Source organism: Trachypithecus francoisi, unplaced genomic scaffold (assembly GCF_009764315.1).
Source record: "Trachypithecus francoisi isolate TF-2019V2 unplaced genomic scaffold, Tfra_2.0 Lachesis_group0, whole genome shotgun sequence".
Lineage (NCBI taxonomy): Eukaryota > Metazoa > Chordata > Mammalia > Primates > Cercopithecidae > Trachypithecus > Trachypithecus francoisi.
In genome coordinates, this window is record NW_022681453.1 from 89,006,259 (window position 1) to 89,028,340 (window position 22,082).

At 40.5% G+C, this 22,082-nt stretch overlaps 1 protein-coding gene across 2 annotated transcripts in view; it reads right to left on the minus strand.

Annotated features, from left to right (window-relative positions):
- The window catches only part of TBC1D23 (TBC1 domain family member 23), a 64,837-nt gene extending 60,199 nt beyond the window's left edge, over positions 1 to 4,638 (minus strand). Inside the window, exon 1 of one of the 2 annotated variants that reach the window (XM_033211497.1) lies at positions 3,925 to 3,998. In XM_033211497.1, coding sequence (XP_033067388.1) covers positions 3,925 to 3,977 — 53 coding nt within the window. In that variant the 5' untranslated portion in view covers positions 3,978 to 3,998. Of the gene's footprint in view, positions 1 to 3,924 lie in introns of both variants that reach the window. The other variant, XM_033211496.1, reaches the window with a different exon arrangement.
- Positions 4,639 to 22,082: the final 17,444 nt, after the last annotated feature.

Below are 22,082 nucleotides of genomic sequence, written 5' to 3' on the forward strand. Positions count from 1 at the left end.
ACAACTTATATTATTTTTTTAAAATTAAATTCAAATCACTTCAAACTAACTATTTTTACAAGAATTTTAGCACACCCTTTGAGCTTACATGGCTGAATCCCAGAGAGCTTGAAAGACGAGGCATTTTCTGATTACTCTGGCTTTCCACAAAGAATAAGCATTATATCAACAGACAATTCCACAGCTCACAAAAACACTGGAGTCAGGAAATTTGTATGAAATGACAGCTTAGTATGTTACTGCACATAATTATATGAAAGTCTTTATTCATTCATGCGTACATTCACTCAACAAACATTTACTGAGCCGCCTGCCTTTTATCAGCCACCGCCCTTGAGAAGTTCATTATCTAAAGAGCAATGGTAAGTCATGTAATTACACATATTTTAGTATAACATGTAAGGTGATACAATGTGACATATACAAATTCCTCTGACCTACTCATTCTGATATACATATAATCTAGAACCCTGATAACTAAAGTGTGGTCCATAAACCACCATAATCAGCAATACCCAGCAGCTAGTCAGAAACAGAATCTCAAGTTCCACCTCAAAATCTATTGAATCACAACTACAATTACCTGGGTAGCATTTTAACAAGCTCCCCAGATAATTCCAATGCACATTTAAATTTTGAGAAGCACTGAACTAGAACATAACTGAAAATCAGCAAAAACAATGTCATAGAGTCCACATACTTTTAAGATCTTCAAGGTCCATCCTGAGCCTTTTTAAGAATGTATACACAATTTTAACAAGTTCAATGACTTAGTTTCACAGACTAGGAACAAATTAAGAGATACTACCGACAAAAAAAAAGAAAATAGGAAAAACTTACAAAAAGCAATCTCGAAAAGGGACTGCTGTGTCATTTAGCATAGCAACAATTTGTCTAGATAGGCCCCCAAAGTCTCACCATATTACAATAACACAACTGTAATCCAAGTTCTCAAACATGCCTCCTGTATCTAGACCATAAATTCCTTGAGGACAGACATGTAGTTTTATCCTGAAATTACATTTGTAAACTGAATGACTCAAGTCACTAAGATGAGTTTGAGCTAGGCAGTAAGATATACGATATATTTTAGAAAAAACTCCATCTGACGGAGTTAAAAACATTTGCTCCAAAAAGAAAGAAAGAGAGCGAGGGACGGAGGGGGAGGAAAGAGAAAGAGAGTGTAACACACCCAGACGGATGGGGCACACCTGTAGACCCCAGCTACTCATGAGTATGAGGCCAGTTTGGGCGCATGGCGAGACCTCATTTCTTAAAAACAAAATAAAAAAAGACTAAAGCATCCCCATTCTATAACCCATTCACCAAGCACTCTAAGAACGCAGGCTTTACTGAACCTATGGCTCCCAATCCCAACGTCTTCCTGACTCTATTCAAACCCTCTTCTGGGGTGACGATGAGAGTGCCAGGAGAAAAAGGAGAAAGATTAGAAGAGGATGGAGGGAAAACAGAAATCACTGACCATGTCAGTGTTCCTCCATTCATGAAAAAAAACCCAGCAAAAATACAAAGACACACCAAAGATACAGCAATCCTACAAGAGAACAAATGCTATCTCTAGTAAACATTCACTCCATGTCCTCTGCTTCTGCGAACCAGGAACATGCTCACAATCCCTCAAAATCTAAGAACTCCCCAGAGACACCTTAACTGTGGAAACATTTCCCCTCATGGCACTCAATGAGCTGGTTAAGGCCAGTTTATGATACAATTCACCGTTCCAAAACAGCAAACTTCAGGTTATAATCAACTAGGTCACTTTCTGAGAAGTATTGTAATGTCTGTCACTGATTCTTAAAAGGTTCTTTTAATTACTTAAAAACTTTTTTACTATTTTTCCAGACCTATTTTTTTTTCTCCTGCCATTCTTGCAGGATACCAGAAGCAAAAAGACGTATTTTTCTGCAACTTCTCTCCAACCAGGTAGTTCTCATTCTTACTCTCAAAACAAATTAGTTGCCTTGTCTATGCCCTTGCTTATGCTCTTACTCCATTCAGAGGCCTTTCCCATCTCTTAATCTGATTCTGCACCAATATGTTAGCCCCAAGCCATGTGTGGATATTTAATATCTGAAATGTGGCTAGACCAAACTGAAATATAAGGTAGATGTAAGATGCACATTGGATTTTGAAGACTTTGCACAAAAAAGATGTAAAATTATATAATTTTTAAACTAATTACATGTTGAAATACGTTAAATAGATGATTAAAACTGATTTCACCTGTTTCTTTTCAGGTTTTTTTTTCTTTTTTTTGAGACGGAGTCTCACACTGTCCCCGGGCAGTGTGGGGGACAGTGGCTCGATCTCCGCTCACTGTAACCTCCGCCTCCCACGTTCTACCGATTCTCCTGCCTCAGCCTTCTGAGTAGCTGGGATTACAGGCACGCGCCACCACGCCCCGCTCACTTTTGTATTTTTAGTACAGACGTAGTTTCACCATGTTGGTCAGGCTGGTCTTGAATTCCTGACCTCAAGTGATCCGCCCGCCTCGGCCTCCCAAAGTGCTGGGATTACAGGCGTGAGCCACCGCGCCCGGCTTCTTTTTAGTTTTTAATGCTGCTACTGGAGAATTTTAAATGACAACATGTGGCTTCTATCAGACAGCTCTGGGGTTTAAATCCTACTCATTCTTCAAAGCCTAATTGAAATGCTGCTGCTTTCATGAAGTTTTCCACCAGTGACTCCAACTGCCCCAGCCCCCACTGCCAACCTCTCGTAATACTTTTAATCACACTCACAAAGAATGAGATTAATTTTACCTTGTTATACCTCCCCAACTCCAACATAAGCAAGTTGAAGAAAAAAAACTACATCTAGATCACCACGAAGTGTTCCTCTGACACCTTGGAGAGCCCAGCACTAAGGAATGTTTGATGTCTGCTAATGGAGAGCTGAATTTCTTAATTACTAATTATCTATCCCTTTCAACGATTTCCATTTTTTTCCTCTGGGATTAAAGTCGAGGTCTATGAATGTCCTATATTATTTTTAAAGTGCCCATGAGCTGTACACATACAATATAACAAGTAAACCCAAAACTAATACATGTGGTCAATACACTTAGATCAACTGTAAAAGTTAGACAAGCCTCTAAAGGTCCCTTTTTCAAAAGTGATGTTGTAGAACAACGTATTGTGAGATCAACTATTTCAAAAGTAGAAGCCTTTCCCAAAGATTAATACTGGGTAAGCAATTTACCAAAAAATTATTGGCGGTCCTCCCCCACAATCCCGAGTATAAATCAGGTAAGCATGCAAAACCTTGGGTGCAGCAAGAGCAAAGTCGCACACTGCATCCAAAGCTCAGAAATCGAGCTGTGAGAAACATGGTAGTAGGGGAAGAGACGACTTGCGTGAAGGAGACGCATGATGAAAACTGTTGGAATGCAAAACGAGATAACAGCCAGAATTTAAAAAAAGTATACCAACTACGTGGAGGGGATCCTCCCGGGGTCAACCTCTGAACCCTCAAGAAAAGTTCGCAGTGGTCATTTCAAAACATCTTTTCTTCATATTGCATTTTAGTGCCTCAGATCTGCATCCAACAAACTTCCGTCTTCAGCCTACTCCAACTCCCACAGCCAGGGACTCCGGCCAAACCCAGCCCTGAAGCCACCCTCTCCAGGACACTTTGGAGACTGACGGACGACATGGGAGGACCGTTCTGAGGCCCAGCACCTGGATGACACCCCACTCCTTGGGAGTCCCGCCCCAGTCCCTTGGGCAGAACCAGGCAGGCAGGGGGCACCCGGCAGGCAGAGGGGGCGGGGCAGGGCACCGGACTTCGCCTAGGACCGGCCTCTTCGTTCTATGCCGACGCCAGACGTCTCCTCGGGGACGGGCAGGATGTTGAGAAGGAAGAATAAAGGGGCACTGAGAATTAGCCCTGGCTTTCACTCACCAGCCGTCGCCGCTCGACGTTGGCAGCGGCAGGACCTCTTCTCCTTCCGCCATTGCTGTTGACGTCCACGTCACTTTGCCGAAAAGTGGATCCCGCGCTGAGACCAACGCCGAGACCCAATGTCGTAAAAGGTCTTCGGAAGTCCAGCACTGAGCTTCCCCAGACTGGAAGAAACAGGGAGGTGGCAAGGGATTGCAGGAACGCAGCGTCACGGCGTCCCGAGGCCGAAAGGCAGCGTCTTGGGGGAGGAGACTTGGTGGAGGCAGCTGCCCCTCCGAAGACTACATGTCCCAGGATGCCACGGTGCCGCGGACTGGGCGGGGTGGGCGGAGCTCGATGGGAGCCGTCCCAGTTGGAGGCCTTGTGTGATAACAGCGTCTGTTTTTGGCGTCCAGTTAGCGTCTTCATTCCAGCTTGGCGTCGAAATTAACAAAGTTAGAATTTAGAGTCCTAACTATTTGAGAAAGCCAGGGAAATGGGAATTGACACAGGGAAGGCGGACGTAGGAGAAGAGCCACAGTTCAGTAATTTCCTGCTGTAGCAATTTAATTTGAAGAAAGAAATGGGACGTAAGGAAAGGGGCAGACCACCCCTATTTGTGAGGCCCCGTCAAAAGTATAAGTGAAGGCCCACATACCTTTTGTCTGAATATTTAAAAGTTGTAAATCAAGCTAAATACTAAAGGAGATACGTTCTGGCCTCCTAACTTAAATATATCTTCCTAACAGTCTGAAAGATCAAGTCCGAATTTAGAATTCTAGGACTGGAATTCCAGGCAAGGAGAGCTGCCGAAATCCTCTTCCCATTTCACTTCCCCTTCACACCACATGGGCGGACACTTGGCCACCACCGGGGCCTTGGAATGAGCACACAGTCGGGAGGATGGACCTAAAGAAATGCTTTTGCAAGTCCTGAAAACAACAGTGATGAAGTAGTACTGCATGTAACAATATGGATACATCTGAAAAATACGCTGTTAAATGAGCAAAACAGATGGCAGACGCATAGGTAAAGTATGGTATCATTTATATTTGGTGTTTGAAAGACAGTATATTAAAAATAGATCCATATGAGCTTAAAATGCAGGGGAATGATACATAGAAATCTCGGAATGGCAGTTACATTCAGGGAAAGGGAGGAGTTTGCATTAATTTTTTAATATTTTATTAAGGGCCCAAGGTGGCCACATAGGTGGCCAGTATTCTTTATAGAGTCTATACTTAGGTATGTAAAGTGTTTCATAATTTTAAAACCTATTTTTTATTAAGATAAATACAAAACATAGTATAGCTATCTCATTTACAACCAAAAACATGTTCACTCTCTTCCCTAAAAGGAAATAATACATATCTGCATGGTACTGCACCCACTTCCAAGACCCGGATCTCTGTAATGTTCAGTCCTCTGTTAGGGAACATTTCTTTTAACATAGAATGAGACTTTAGATGCCCTCTATCAAAAAGAATAAAATACGTGAATCTAGGTCACATTACCATTCTAATATTCAGGACCTCCCCTGGGTCCCTTCAATTGTTGCCGGTAGGTTTTCAGAAACTTTTCAAAAAATGATTTTAAAACCTATTCAGTCATTGACATGAGAAGCGGTTGTTCACTGGTTAGGAAGATCCTAGTACTCAATTATGATTCATTTTGAGTATAATTAAATCAGCAACTGCTTTATAGTCTCTAGTAGAATATTTTCCCATTAAAAATATGTCACTTGACATTTTTAAACAGTTCTTTATTCTGTCAAAGTAACGTGGAAAGTTCTGACTTCTATGTTCTTTAATGGAGCCAGAGCCAGCTTCATGGGCATGTAGTCTATGCAATAGCATGAGACCACATGCTTAGAAGAACTCTGTGCTTAATTTCACGCTCAAGTGTTGCCATCTTGAAAGTCTTAATAATTTGGGAACAAGGAGACACTGGTTTTAATTTTGCACTAGTCCTCACAAATTAGGGAGCCGGGTCTAGATAGGGTCAATATCTTAGTGATGTATAACCCATTGGGGACAAGATTTCAACCAAAATTGTCTAGCGATAGTATCTTCTGGGGATTTGTGTCATTGGTTTTTTTTTTTTTTTTTTGAGACAGAATCTCAGTCTGTCACCCAGGCTGGAGTACAGTGGCATGATCTCAGCTCACTGCAACCTCTGCTTCCTAAGTTCAAGCAATTCTCTCGTCTCAGCCTCCCGAGTAGCCAGGATCACAGGCGTGTGCCACCATGCCCGGCTAATTTTTGTATTTTTAGTAGAGTTGGGGTTTTGCCATGTTGGCCAGGCTGATCTCGAACTCCTGACCTCAGGTGATCCAGCCACCTTGGCCTTCCAAAGTGCTGGGATTACAGGTGTGAGCCACCATGCCCTGCCCATTTGCTCTTTATTCATCAACCTGTTGTAAGTTCTACTCAGTATTTGCTCCAAGGTCATGATATTCAAGATTTGCTCCAAGGTCATGACATCCTTTTTCCTCTAGTGATAATTCTAGAAATTATCTAGAAATATTCTAGAAATCTAGCTGAGAGGCCAAATAGTACTTGAAACTTGGAAGGCCTTTGACTCCTTTTTCTTTATTATTGTTTTATTTTTATTTTTCTGAGACAGGTTTCACTCCCTCAAGTAGAATTTGTTAAATTTTCAGAATAGACCTCTGCTTAAAACAAAACAAAAACACCTTTCAAGAACTAGAGAAGATTTCATTATGAAATCTTGGGGTGTATCCCCTACCTGTATTTGTGCATCTAATTGTAGTTCCCACATCCAAATGGGAAGGTGTATTATTTCATATTATCCTTGGATAAAATCAAATCAAAATGTATTTCTTATAATGAGAAAATTAAAATGTCTTGGTTTTAAATGAAATTGTAGAGAACATAAAAAGATTTTGCATCTATTATTTGGTGTTCTGAGCCATATAATTATGTCATTTATACTGTATTACATGTACTTAATTTGTACCATGCCTATGACACATAGTAGAATCTCCATAAATATTTGTAAAATGAACTAGGGAATTTTCTGAAGTACTTTTGTAATGGATTAAGCTATTCACCTATATAGAAATGGCTGGTTGGGTTCAGGGACAGGTAAGGATTATCAACTCATCTGCATGGTCATAGTTGTTATGTGAGTAGAATTTAATTCAGTTTTCATTGTAATATTATTTTAGCATTTGTTAAAAAGAGATGGAGAAATGATCATAGCTCTTGATCATTTATTCCATATTCGTGCAGCCTTTTCTTGACTTTTGTGCATTCTTAGGTAAAGACAAAGACCTAATGAGATGTTTTAATCTACTGCTACACAACAAATTACCCCAAAACTCACTGTCTTAAAGCAATAAATACATAACTCACAATTTCTGTGCATCAGGAATCTAGAAGCAGCTTAGCTTGATGTTCTGGCTTAGAGTCTCTTGAGGTTGGAGGCAAGATGTTGGCCAGGGTTGCAGTCATGCAGTCATCTAAAGGTTTCAGTGGGGCTGGAGGATCCAGTTCCATGGTGGCTCACTCACATGCCTGATGAGTTGGTGTTGACTGTTAGCCTCAGATCCTCCCCAAATGAGCCTCTCCATGGGCTGCTGGAACATCCTCTTGACGTAGTGGCTGGCTTCCCACAGAGTAAGAGTTCAACAGAGACCATGATTGAAGCGACAACATTTTTTTATTACCTACCCTCAGAAGTTGTAATTTCTGCAGTATCTTATTGGTCAGCTTTATTCAATGTGGGAAAGAACCACAACAAAGGCTTGAATACCCAAAGGCAAGAATCACTGAGGGCCATCTCAGAGGTTGGCTGCCACATGAAGTGATATTAAATCCTACGCATTCTTCACTGTTCAGTGAAACTTGCCCCTGAGATTCCTGCTCATATCATCTCAACCCTTCTTACATTCTGTCGCCTCTCACCTAGTTTAGGACCATCAACAGGCACTCTCATCTGGGCACTGAATCATACAGCATCTTGTATTCTTTAACTCTGAGAATGGCAACTGTTTTTAAGTTCCTCTGTAGCCTCCACTGCACCAAATGCAAGGCTGAACACATAGATAATGCCTAAGAGTTCTTGTTAAATAACAAAATATTGATTTTTGTTTCTGCAGCTATTGTGTGAGAGTTTCAGAATTCTAAACTTTCCCAAGAATTCCCTTTTTACCTTACAAGGACAAATGTTTTCACAATTATCAAAATTAGTTCAGTTATTTGTCGTTTTAAAATCCCATCAGGACCTGCATTCCCAGACTCTTTAAACTACTGAAGCTTAACATTTAATTGAATGATGAACAAAACCAAGTTAATTCCCATTCACAGATGACGAGTGAACAACTGGCAGCAATTTCAACATCTGCTTTTAATTCCTTTTAAAATGTTGAGCAAACTGATAAAAAAAAAAAAAAGAAAAAGAGCTGGAAACTCTGTTTCTCCATTATCCTTCTAGTAGCTGTCTTCGCTAATTGAAGTTGACTCTAAATAGGTTTTGTAGTTGGACCCAAAATAAACATTTGGATAGGGATTGACCCATTCTTAGGTTTGAGATGTTTGTGCTTTAATGTGGGAGTCTGTTTAACCCTTTGCTCATTCCAATTTTGTTCCCACATGTTACAGGCAAAAGGCTTTTATTGGGGTTGAGTACTTCCTGGTTGGAAATAGGATAGTAAACAACATGTTAGCTGGAACTAGCCTTAGTTTTTAAAACTGAACTTCCTGCTTTTTCATGAACTACAGGCTCTAAGGACACACACACACACACACACACACAGGCACAGTCTGAAAACAGAATCCTTCAGACAATGGCAGTGCTATTCTTGATGTATAATTTATCTCTATTTGTCTTATACACTTATATTCACCCTTCCTTTTTGGTATATATATGTGTTACCAAATAAAATCATTAGCAAGGAATCATCTAAGGTAACTGGATGGAATTATATGATATATGCTTTTGACAAAGTGTGTTAAAAATATAGGTATATGTTACAGTTTATCTGAATATGTTATTTACAAGCTGATTTCTCTAATACCCAAGCTAAATTATACAGCTTGTCATTGTCATTTTCACATCTCAAATTCACGTAAGAAAAATACAAAAGTAAACAAAAAGAATTTTAGGATATCATGAACGTAAAAAATGACTACAGATACAAAAGCATCCAGAAGTTTAAAGAATTTATTCTCTATAATTTTGCTCACACTTTTTTTTGGTACAATAATAAATTCTCTGTTGTTAATTCTCACCTATAATCTGGTAACTCCTGTATCTCCATTTCCAACCCATTATTACTATAACAATAATGTTGCCATAAAAAACATTATTATTTTAAAAATTATTAATATTTTGAAAACATTCTGTGATAATCTGTCAGCAGAGAGAAAGCCCATTTGTCTTCAGCCTATTTGTCTACCTTCAATTTAGATAGATATTCAAAAGAAAAATTTTTTTTTTTGGCACTCTGCATATATAAATCCAGTCATCTACTAGGAGCTTACACTTGGACGACAGACATTCTGAACTCAACATTTGAAAACTAAACTCATTTTGTCTATGTACCTGCCAGTCGCTACCTGCCATTTCTTTTTGTTAATTTTTCTTTATTATTTACTTTTATTTTGTTAAATTTCAAAGACTATGTGCACATCTACCTGCCAATTCTATGGAGCTGAATTTTTTCATTAAATCTCCAGTCATCTAGCCAGAAACTTGGAACTTAGTCTGACTTCTTTGTCTCTCTTCCCATTGGTCAGCATGGCCTATGATTTTTTCCCTTTCTAAATATTTTTCAGGTTGGCTTCTTGTTCCCTTGTGCAGATTTTCTCTTGTTTTTGTCCTGGTTATATTTTAGATGAAGGGGTTTCTTAATTACTCTGTACTTCTTCTATGCTCTTCCCCATGCAGTCAGCACTTCCTCTACCCCAGGGGTTCAAACCGGCGATCCTCAGGCTGAATTTACTTAGCAGTTTTTATTTTGTTGTTGTTTTTAATAACTTCAGTGTCTTTATATACTTTTCATTCTGCTTCCCGCAAGACTTCCCATTGCTTCAAACCAGACCCCATTTGTTACTTGCTAGGTTCTCCAAGGTATTTGAATTTGTGCCCCTTGCTGCACATTTTCTAAAATGAAAATCTACCTAAATTGCTTCAATGACTCACCACTCCCTGAAAGAATATCCAAATTTCTTATAACTGATACAGTATTCTCATAATCTGTCTCATTAAGTGCTTTCCCATCTTTCTTTTTGGTTTTTGTTTTTTTGAGATGGAGTCTTGCTGTGTCACCCAGGCTGGAGTGCAGTGGTGTGATCTCAGCTCACTGCAAGCTCCACCTCCTGGGTTCAAGCCATTCTCCTGCTTCAGCCTCCCCCGTAGCTGAGATTATAGGCACGCACCACCACACCTAGTTAATTTTTTTTTTTTTTTTTAAGTAGAGACGGGGTTTCACCGTGTTGGCAGGTTGGTCTTGAACTCCTGACCTTGTGATCCACCCGCCTTAGCCTCCCAAAGTGCTAGGATTACAGGCGTGAGCCACCGCGCCCGGCCTCCATCTTTCTTTATAAAATATACTTCAGCCATTCTGTGTTCAAGGCTTCAAATATACCCTGCTGCTCCATGACTTTATGTCTTTTTTAAAACTATTTCCTCTGCTTTGTTAATTCTACTCAGTCCCTCAGCTGGTTGCTCCTAGCTACAAGCCTTGAGCATCATTTCCTCTGTAACCCTCTCTCCCAAACAGAATTATTCATTTCTGCCTTTTGCTGCTGCTGCCCCTTAAACATACGTCAATCATTGCCATTTGATTTACTTGAATTTGGATTTCATATTCTTTCATTGATAATTTATAGGATTGTTGGGAGGATTAAATGAGTTAGTAGAAGTGCTTAGAACAATGTCTGGCACATAGTAAATGCTCTATAATGGTTTGTACTTATATATGTGTGTATGTGTGTGTGTATATATATATATATGCGTGTGTGTGTGTATGTATATAATCCATTCAATCATTTATTCCTACAGCAAATTACAGTTGTGTATCAGGTATAATGCCAGGCATTGGAAATGGAAAGGTATAACCTGGTCCCAAAGATCTCATATCTAGTGGAGAAAACAAACATGTAAAAACATAATGAAAATAAAGTTGGAAACAGGGTTATAGCCCAGAAAATGGATTGGGTCTAAGGACACGAATCATGGTAAATTTTGGTTTTGATTATTTATGTAAGATGAGAGATTACCAGTCAGAGACAGAGAATGGTAATAGGCACTCTCATATGCCATTTATGGGCGGTCAATTGATACAACACTTTTGGGTGGAAATTTTGAAATACTTACAATTAAAATATACATACCTTTTGAAACATGCGTTTCCAAGAACTTATAGAAATATTTATGCAATCGAGTAAGAATATATACAAGGATACTCACTGATATTTTGTTTGGCTTGTACATGCAAAAAAATGGAGTCAGCCTAATTGTCCGTTATTGAATGGTTCGTCTGTATGATGAAATACCATGCTGATGCTAAAGTAGAATAAGGTAAAACTGTGGATGCTAACACAGAAATACGTTTATGATATATTAATTTATAAAAGCAAGTTACAGAACACTGTCTAGTATTATCACATTTTTTCTAAAAAATTGAGATGATATTTGAACATGCAAATAGAAATTAAATAATATATGTGGAATTGTTAACGGTGGCCAATTTTAGTGGGTAGGATTTAGGGGGAACTTTCGTTTATATGTCTATAAATTGTTAGAATATTTTTTTCCAATGAGCATGTATTACATTTGTAATATGAATAAAAGTTTGGTGAGGCTAGGCATGTGGCTCATGCCTATAATCCTAGCACTTTGGGAGGCCGAGGCAGGCAGATCACCTGAGGTGAGGAGTTTGAGACCAGCCTGGCTAACATATAGTGAAACTCCATCTCTACTTAAAAAAAAAAAAAAATACAAGAATTAGCAGGGCGTGGTGGTGCATGTCTGTAGTCCCAGCTACTTGGGAAGCTGAGGCAGGAGAATCGCTTGAACCTGGGAGGCGGAGGTTGCAGTGAGCTGAGATCACACCACCGCACTCCACCCTGGGTCACGGAGCAAGACTCTGTCTCTAAAAAAAACACAAAAAACAAAAAACAACAACAAAAAAGTTTGGGCTAGGCACAGTGGCTCACACCTGTAATCCCAGCACTTTGGGAGGCCGAGGTGGGCGGATCTTTTGAGTCCAGGAGTTCAAGACCAGTGTGGGTGACAGAGAGAAACCCTGTCTCTACTAAAACCTACAAAAATTAGCCAGACATAGTATCATGCACTTATTGTCCCAGCTACTTGGGAGGCTGAGGCAGAAGGATCGCTTGAGCCTGGGAGACAGAGGTTGCAGTGAGCCAAGATCCTGCCTCTGCATTCCAGCTTAGGCAATGGAGTGAAACCTTGTCTCAAAAAAAAAAAAAAAAAAAAAAAAGAAAAGAAAAGAAAAGAAAAAAGTGCTTGGAATTTTAGAAAAATCACTTAGAGATTTTCTTCAGGAGGTTAGTCAGTCACTGATACTAAAGGTAAGATAGTAATAGCAGGTCAAAGCAAGGCAGAAAAACATGTGACAGGCTTAACTGTGAGAGGGAGTGGTACATGGTATGTATATATATGAAAGCAAATGGACAAGGCCCTCCTGGACATTCTAGTCCCTTTCCACACCATGTTCTTCTTTCTCTTATACTGGTCTCCTCTGTGTTCCTTGAATAAGCCATACTGTTTCCCAACACGTGACCTTTGCTGTCTCTTCTGTCTTGAAAGATCACCCAGCCCTGCACACCCTTGGACTCCAACATATGTACACATAGCATCAAGTTACTTCCTACTCTTACTTCAGTGCTCAGCTTAGTTGTTTCTTCCTCAGAGAATGACAACAAAGCCTTTTGGAATATAGCCAGTCCCTTTATCATATGTGCCCTTTATCACATCTCATACATGACATGTGAGTTGAGTGGAGGAATCAACAAATTAAAAATGGGAAAGGAGAAGGAAAGCAGAGAGTAATGTAGACTTGAATAGTGTTCAGGTTTTAAAACATTTCTTCTTGATCTATATGGACATGTCTACCTGTTTCTCTTTTAAGTTTACTTGTGGTTCTTTGTACATGTTTCTTATGTGAGGCTATAAAGAATCCTAAAATCATGAATAGATTGTGAACTCCTTCATTCTCATCATAGCACCTCACATTGGACAAGTTTCAGCAATCATTTATTGAGCACTTGAGTATAGAACAAATTCTGTTTCAGGATTTAGGGGGAATGGTCTTATCTACCTCCCACCTTTCCTACATTTATTTCTTCATTCTCTTTCTCAGCAGAAGCTCAGTCCAGCACTGTGTTTTTCAATCCTTTTAGCCTCAGAATAATCCAAGGAGCTTAAAAACACACACACATAAAATGATGTGGGAACCTCACCCCCAGGAATTCTGATTCTGCTGGTCTAGGGTCAGACACAAGCACAGGTGAATTTTAAAAGTTTCTTAGGCAGTGCTAATGTGCAGGCAGCATTGAGGACCACTGGCCTAGACTAATCTTGAAATAGAAACTCGAACTGGAGAACTGCAGAGCATCTGACTTCTGGAAATCAAAACTTGAGTGGTTTCAATGATATTTTTATTACAATTGATCTCTAAGATGGTGTTACACCCACGGAAGGTGCTAAAAAGGCTATAACTGATGCATTGCCCCTGAATTACGGTTGATGACTTTGGACCAGAGCACTTGGTTGTAGGAAATAATGTGATTACTTGTACACCTGCTTCAGGGGCAGTCACTCATGGTGGAGGAAAGCAAACTAAATGCCTATGGGCACTTTTGCCAACTTTTAGGTTCTCTTCTCTGACACTCATGTGTCTCAAAAACTTGCAACAAATATTATTTTATGAGTTTAGTGCCTGGGTAACCTGAGACCCTGAAAGGTTTAGGCTTTATTTTCTGGCACAGTCCAGTAGGCAGGACTCCTGACTCCCAAACTCCAGAGATTATCTCCAGTTGAGGAAACCGTGAAACAAGTCGCCTGATTCCTAGTCTTAGCTCAGCCACTAGCCAGGTAGATGTGTGGCCCTGTTTAAGTTATCTCTGATATTGGGGCCTCAGTTTCCTCAGATGAGGTAAATTGAGCTAGATGGTCTATCCCGGCCCCCTTCAGCTTTAACAAGTGTCGCTAGGTGGCACTCATGTAACTCCAGTGAGGAGCCATTGGAGCAAGTTGGCTGCCAAGCTCCTTCTGTCCCTTAAACGACCCTGGGACCTGTCAGAGGCAACTTAGAAAAGAATGCACTTTTAGGAAGACTGTTTAGGAGTCTTTTTTATCAATAATAGCTTTTGAATATGCGGACACTTGTTGTATTTTACCAGTTGCTTTCAAGCATTATGTACTTCTGGTTTTATATTCCTATCCTTTTACCATCTCAAATTTTAAAATATTGTATAGAAAACGATTTCTGTGGCTTAGCTACATTTGTCACATTGTCCAGACATACTCGTTTGTGTGACGTAAACACATGAGGTATTCTCTTAGCAAGTACTGAACTCTGCCAGCCATAAGCCACTGCATCAGTAACTTTTAAGAGGAGAAAGATTCACTATCCCAACACTGGACTTCAAGCACATGGGATTCTGCCCTGGGATGTCTCCCCACTGGATGGAGTCAGTCAGATATGGTTCTTGTTTAAAGACTTGCTCCCCAAACCTGGTTTGTCTTGGTATCTGACATTGCTAGGGAGGTTTATTCTCACTCAGATTCATTTCAGAAATTCAGTCCTGCTCAATCTGGCTTCCAAATTCAACTCACAGGTAGGGGAATTGGGAGCCTCCATCTGCCTGGCCAATACAAACAACTTTTATCATTTATAATCCTCCTCTTGATTGCTTTTCTCTACTACAGTGTTTTTACTTTCCAACCTCATGTCAGTTCTACAAAGCTTAGCAGATACCCATTTGTGGCTTCCTTTCGCACTGTTGCTGTCACTCATTATTCCTTTTAACATCCCCCAGGTAAATAACTCTCTGGGCTCAGAAAAGATTTGGAGGAACAAACTAGGTGTGTAAGCACAGTGAGGTTACTGAAGTGTTCTGGAGTTCTGATTTTCCATTTGTAAAGTGAAGCATGTATGTTCTTACCATCTCTATCACCTGAATTATTATAAGGATAAAATGAGATAATTGATATGGTTTGGCTCTGTGTCCTCACCCAAATCTCATGTGCAGTTTTAATCCCCACATGTCAGGGGAAGGATCTGGTGGGAAGTGACAGGATCGTGGGGGTGGATTTCTCCCATGCTGTTCTCATGATAGTGAGTTCTCACGAGATCTGATGGTTTAAAAGTATAGCACTTCCCCCTTTGCTCTCTCTGTCTCTCCTGCTGCCATGTAAGATGTGCCTTGCTTCCCTTTTACCTTCTGCCATGATTGTAAGTTTCCTGAGGTTTCCCCAGCCATGTGGAACTGTGAGTCCAACCTCTCTCCTTTATAAATTACTCAGTCTCAGTGTGAAAATGGACTAATAGAGAAAACTGGCACCAGCAGAATGGGGGCACTGCTATAAAGATACCTAAAAATGTGGAAGTGACTTTGAAACTGGTTGGGCAGAGGTTGGAACACTTTAGAGGGCTCAGAAAATAGGAAGGTGAGGGAAAGTTTGGAACTTCCTAGAGGCTTGTTGGTTTTGACCAAAATGCTGATAGTGATATGGACAATGAAGTCCAGGCTGAGGTGGTCACCCATGGAGATGAGGAACTTATTGGGAACCAGAACAAAAGTCACTCTTGCTGCATTTTACCCCTTCCCTAGAGATCTGTGGAACTTTGAACTAGAGAGAGATGATTTAGGGTATCTGGTGGAAGAAACTTCAAAGTAGCAAAGCATTCAACAGGTGACCTGACTTTTTTTTTTTTTTTTTTTGAGACAGTCTTGCCCTGTTGCCCAGGCTGGAGTGCAATGGCATGATGTCGGCAACCTCCACCTCCCGGGTTCAAGTGATTCTCCTGCATCAGCCTTCTGAGTAGCTGGGATTACAGACACGCACTACCCTGCCAGGCCAATTTTTTGTATCTTTAGTAGAGACGGAGTTTCACCATGTTGGCCAGGCTGGTTTCAAACTCCTGACCTCGTGATCTTCCTGCCTCGGCCTTCCAAAGTGCTGGGATTACAGGCGTGAGCCACCACACCCTGTCCAACCTGTCTTTTTATAAAAATGTACACTCATATGCGTTCACAAAAAAAATGACCTGAAATTGGAACTGTATCCTGCAGAGCCATGGAGGCAGAGCTGCCAAGGCCTGGGGAGCCTACTTCTTGCATTAGCATGTCCTGGATGTGAGACTTGGAGTCAGAGGAGATTATTTTAGAGCTTTAAGATTTAATTTCCTTGTTGGGTTTTGGACTTGCATGGGGCCTGTATGCCCTTTGTTTTGGCCAATTTCTCCCGTTTGGAATGGGAGCATTTACCCAGTGCCTGTACCCTGATTGTATCTTGGAAATAGCTAACTTGTTTTTGATTTTACAGGCTCATAGGCAGAAGGGAACTTGCCTTGTCTTAAATGAGACTTTGGACTCGGATTTTTGAGTTAATGCTGGAGTGAGTTAAGACTTTGAAGTAATGTTGAGAAGGCATGATTGTGATTTGAAATGTGAGAAAGACATGAGATTTGGGAGGGGCTTGGGTGGAATGGTATGATTTGACTGTGCCCCCACCCAAATCTCATGTGGAATTTTTTTATTTTTTATTTTTTTAAAACGGAGTCTCGCTGTGTCTCCCAGGCTTGAGTGCAGGGGCGCGATTTCTGTTCACTGCAAGCTCCGCTGCCCAGGTTCATGCCATTCTCCTGCCTCAGCCTCCCCAGTAGCTGGGACTACAGGTGCCCACCACTACGCCTGGCTAATTTTTTGTATTTTTAGTAGAAACGGGGTTTCACCGTGTTAGCCAGGATGGTCTCCATCTCCTGACCTCGTGATCTGCCCACCTCGGCCTCCCAAAGTGCTCATGTGGAATTTTAATCTCCACGTGTCAGGGGAGGGACCTGGTCAGAGGTGATTGGACTATGGGGACAGATTTCCCCCATGCTGTTCTCATGATAGGGAGTTCTCACAAGATCTGATTGTTTACAAGTGTAGCACTTCCTCCTTAGCTCTGTCTCTCTCCTGCTGCCTTGTGAAGAAGGTTCCTTGCTTCCCCTTCACCTTCCACCATAACTGTACGTTTCCTGAGGCCTCCTCAGCCATGCCTCCGATACAGCCTGTGGAACTGTGAGTCAATTAAACCTTTCTCCTTTATAAATTGCCCAGTTTCAAGTAGTTCTTTATAGCAGTGTGAAAACAGACTAATACAATAATGTATGTGACAGAGCTAAAATTCTACAGGTGGGTTCTTTGGCAAGCAGATGGTAAGATGGAGTTAGGAGTACCAGAGGTGTATGGGGGGAATTTACACCTGTAAAAGAAGAGAAATAGGTAGGACTGAGCAGGGAGTTGTCAGAGTACAATGCTTTCTCTGCTAGTTCAGTAGGGAGCATCTCTGCAGAGGTGAACAGTTGTAGGAGTCCACAATGGGTGGGAATGGCTAGCTCCTTGTACCCACCTCCTTGTTCAGTTATTGATTGAGGACCACCCTAATAAGAGTACAACCTCAGCTCCAGTGCAGGTTTTAAGGAGCTAACAGCTGGAATCTGTCAGTTAACTAGACTTCTTAAAGCTAGGTAGCGAATCCTTTCTTGAAAAGGGGAGCCTGAGTGGCACATCTCGTGTTTTCCACAGCCAGCCACTAATATGACTCTGCTCAGGGCCACTGAAGACATTTATAAGTTATATCTCAAGATCATGAGTTCCCTTTTTCTGATTACAAACTTCTGCCCTTTGTTATTGTTCATTTTCCCTCTGAGCACTGAACATGCTCCTCCCTCCATCTGTGACCTTATCCATCTGTCCCCCTTTCTCTTGACAGCTTGTCACCTTCTTCTGATTTCTCTTGCCTTTCTGTCAAGGTTCAGTAGTTTGGACTCAAGGATCTAACAGTTTAATCTTTCCTTCGCTTGCTCCTCTTAATCTTTTGAAAGTTTATCGGCCGGGCACGGTGGCTCAAGCCTGTAATCCCAGCACTTGGGGAGGCCGAGATGGGTGGATCACAAGGTCAGGAGATCGAGACCATCCTGGCTAACACGGTGAAACCCCGTCTCTACTAAAAAATACAAAAAACTAGCCGGGCGAGGTGGCGGGCGCCTGTAGTCCCAGCTACTCGGGAGGCTGAGGCAGGAGAATGGCGTGAACCCGGGAGGCGGAGCTTGCAGTGAGCTGAGATCCAGCCACTGCACTCCAGCCCGGGCGACAGAGCGAGACTCCGTCTCAAAAAAAAAAAAAAAAAAGAAAGTTTATCTGCCTGTCAGAGTAATTTCTAAGTCTGAATTACCCCATAGCCTGCCTTCTTTCCTCTGAAATTTGCATGAGTGAGCTCTACTGGGGAAATTTATGTAAATCTTCTGAAGCATAAACTACACTTCTGTAACAGCCAGTTTCATCAAGTCTTTTACTGTTGCAATCTTTTTTATCCGGTTTTATTGTCTCCCTATTCTGCTTACGTGGCACTTAACTCATAGATTATTGACATTTATCCTGTGCTATCTGTGCCAAAAATATCTAAATACTTAAAACAACTGCTTCCACTCTTCTCCCTCCAACTTTTATATGGTAACTCTTGAGGGTTGGGCCGTAACTTAACTTGTTCAATCCCCAGCACAGTGGCATTAACTTATTTAGCACTGAAAAAAAAAAGAAATGTGTTGCATGTATATTGCAGGCTAGATACAGTGTCAGGTTCTTTATATATGTCATCTCACTAATCCTTTTTTTTTTTTTTTTTTTTTGAGATGGAGTCTCACTCTGTAGCCCAACTTGGAGTGCAGTGGCATGATCTTGGCTCACAGCAACCTCCGCCTCCCAGGCTCAAGCTATATCTTGTGCCTCAGCCTCCCGAGTAGTTGGAACTACAGGTGCACGCCACCATGCCCAGCTAATTTTTTGTATTTTAGTAGAGATGGGGTTGCACCATGTTGCCCAGGGTAGTCTTGAACTCCAGAGCTCCAGCAGTCCACCCACCTTGGTCTCCCAAAGTGCTGGAATTACAGGCATGAGCCACTGCACCTGGGCTCATCTTACTTAATCCTTGATCTTCACAGTACTCTCATTTTGTGGGTTTTAATAGTCCTACTTTATAGATTATCTGTTGCTTGACTATGTCTACCACTAAATATAACTTCCTTAAGGGAAAATATTATGTCTGATTAATTTCTATAGCTTTCTATCTCCACTTCTCAGACAATGCCTGACACATAGATGATGTGTCAGATGATAAGATAAAAATTAAATGAGGGATCAAATAAGTGACAGAACCAACGGTGAAGGGGCAATATCAAAACTGAGGCCCAGGTCTCTTCAATTCTAAAGCTTGTACACTTTGTGCCAAGCATTGTGGCTCTGTCTGAATGAAGTGTTGTCAACTACCCAAGGGCTTATAACAATTGAGTGATCAAAGCTGAAGGAGAAGAAAACGATCTTCTATGCCCTACTTCAATAAAAATAGGGACAGAAACTGTAGTTTTCACTTGCTTTATTTATTTACTTCTAAAGAATGTATCTAATATCGTAGGGAAGACAGTTCAGTAATTTTCTGTTTTCTCTTCAAACATTGGATTGTCATTGTTTAATTATTCTCTTACCTTGGTTTGAGGTCAGTGGCAACTTAATGAATAGTACTGTGGGCCAGGTGCAGTGGCTTACACCTGTAATCCCAACTCTTTGGGAGGTCAAGGCAGGTGGTAGATTGCTTGAGCCCAGGAGTTCACGAGCAGCCTGGGCAATGTGATGAAACCCTGTCTCTACAAAAAATTAGCCAGGCATGGTTATGCATGCCTGTAGTCCCAGTTACATGGAAGGCTGATGTGGGACTATTGCTTGAGCCCGCAGGGTTGTGTGTAGTAAGCTGTGATCACACCACTGCACTCTAGCCTGGGTGGCAGAGCAAGATGCTGTCTTGGAAAAAGGAAAAAAAAAATAATAAAGTAAGTAAATAGTACTGTGTTTGGGTATCACTCAGGAGGCCTGTGAATTCTATATGGCTTCTATTTCTTACCACAATAACAAAATTAGCTAATTTTGCATATGCTAAAACTGGTGATAAAATGATAAAGTATGAGTTAAATAAAATGCCATTTAACAGAAAATTATAATTAAGTGCTTAATTCATCTTCCTTTCTGCTAGAATTTGGCTTTTAGTCAACTGAAACCTTTTGTTAGTAGTGTAATGATGTGGCAAACATCAGAAAGAAGACAGCTCACAGTTCCCAGCAGTAGGTGTGTGTTTAAAACATATGTTGAAAATTGAAAAACAATAGATTTGAGATTCCAGAATTTCCATTCCCACTACTACTTATTATGGAACTCAATAACCATGAATGCATTTTAGAAATAAATGAGGCCTTCATTCATGAAGCATTTTATGAATCTTTCCTTGTAAATGCCAAATACTTTTAAATCTTTTGATTGATTACATGATGAAATGTATTCATAAGCAAGCTGGACCACTCCATAATAGTTCTAATGGTTTCTCTATTTATGTACCTTTCAAAAATAGCCACAATATAGTGAAGGAGGACTAAAGAAACATGTCTTTTTAAAATATATGGGTAGTAACCACATGGAAGCATATATTAAAAGTTTCTGCTCAAGCAATGAAACCAAAACAGTCTGTAAAACAAGGGAGTTGAACTAAATGATCTCTAAAGTTGTTCATTCGTGGGGGGAAAAAACTATGGCTCTAGCTCTAAAAACATTTAGCCAATGTTAAAACCTAAGTACAATTCACATGCCCTGTTATTCATGACTTACATGATACATTCTTGTTTATGAAACTCAAATCTGGAGGGAAGTTAGCAAGTCTATGTAAATTTATTCATTTGTTTTTATTAACTCATCATTCCATCTCCATATTTAATAAAGTGGTCATAATATACCAAGAGATCCTGGTTGAAGGAAGAGGCATTTTCAGAATGTTTTTTTCTTTATTTCTTTTTGTAAAGGTAGTGACAGAATTTCAAAACCCAGCTTTATATTCCATGGTTATAATTTTGTACCATATTTACATGAAAAAAAAACTCACTTTCGCAGTACCTCTCTTGATTGTAATAATATCTTACATTCATATCCTACTTTACAGTTTAACAAATTATCTTTTTCAGTATTTAAACTTCCTATCATGTTCACCGCATTGGCTCTTCAAAACCTTCTCATCACTCTCTAAGTAACTAGTCTCCTTGTTCCCTCATTCATCGCCTCTGATCCCCTTGGTGTCCCTGACCTGAGTGCTTGGCAGGCATTGTCATTTGGAGATGAGCAAGCTGAAGCTCAGAAACATGAAGAGACTTGCTGGTGGGTGGTGATGACTCAGATTACAATTTAGATTGTGTCTGTATAGTTAATTTGAAAAAAAAGTTTCTGAATGAAAATAAATCATTTGGACAACCAAAAAATGCTGACATCATTTTAGGAAAGTTGATAATTGATAGACTCACATCAAGACTCTTGGCCTGGCCGGGTGGGGTGGCTCACACCTGTAATCCTAGCAATTTAGGAGGCCAAGGCAGGAGGATTGCTTGAGACAACATAGTGAGACTCTATCTTTACAAAAAATTTAAAAAGCTTAGCCAGGCAGGGTGGCACACGCCTATACTCCTAGCTACTCGGTATGCTGAACTGGGAGGATAGCTTGAGCCCAGGAGTTTGAGATTGCAGTGATCTATGAACATGCCACTGCACTTCAGCATGGGCAACAGTCTGAGAGCCTTTCTCTAAAAAAATTTATTTTGAAGACCATTGCCCCACCCACAAGCATCCTTAATGACTTTTAAACAGAACTTATCTCTGGACATGTAGTCCTCTTGCTAAAGACAGATCACACATATGAATTTGGATTTAGACCCTGCTGACTCCCTGTGTGGCAGGTCTGGGTAAATATAGTGCCTGGCACATAGTAGGTGCTGAACAAATATTTGTTGAATTAATACATGGACTTCAGAATTTTCATATGGTCTCATTTTTTTTAAAGCTATTTCTTTGGCACAATCCTCTTGAAAAACAATAAGTGCAATGTGT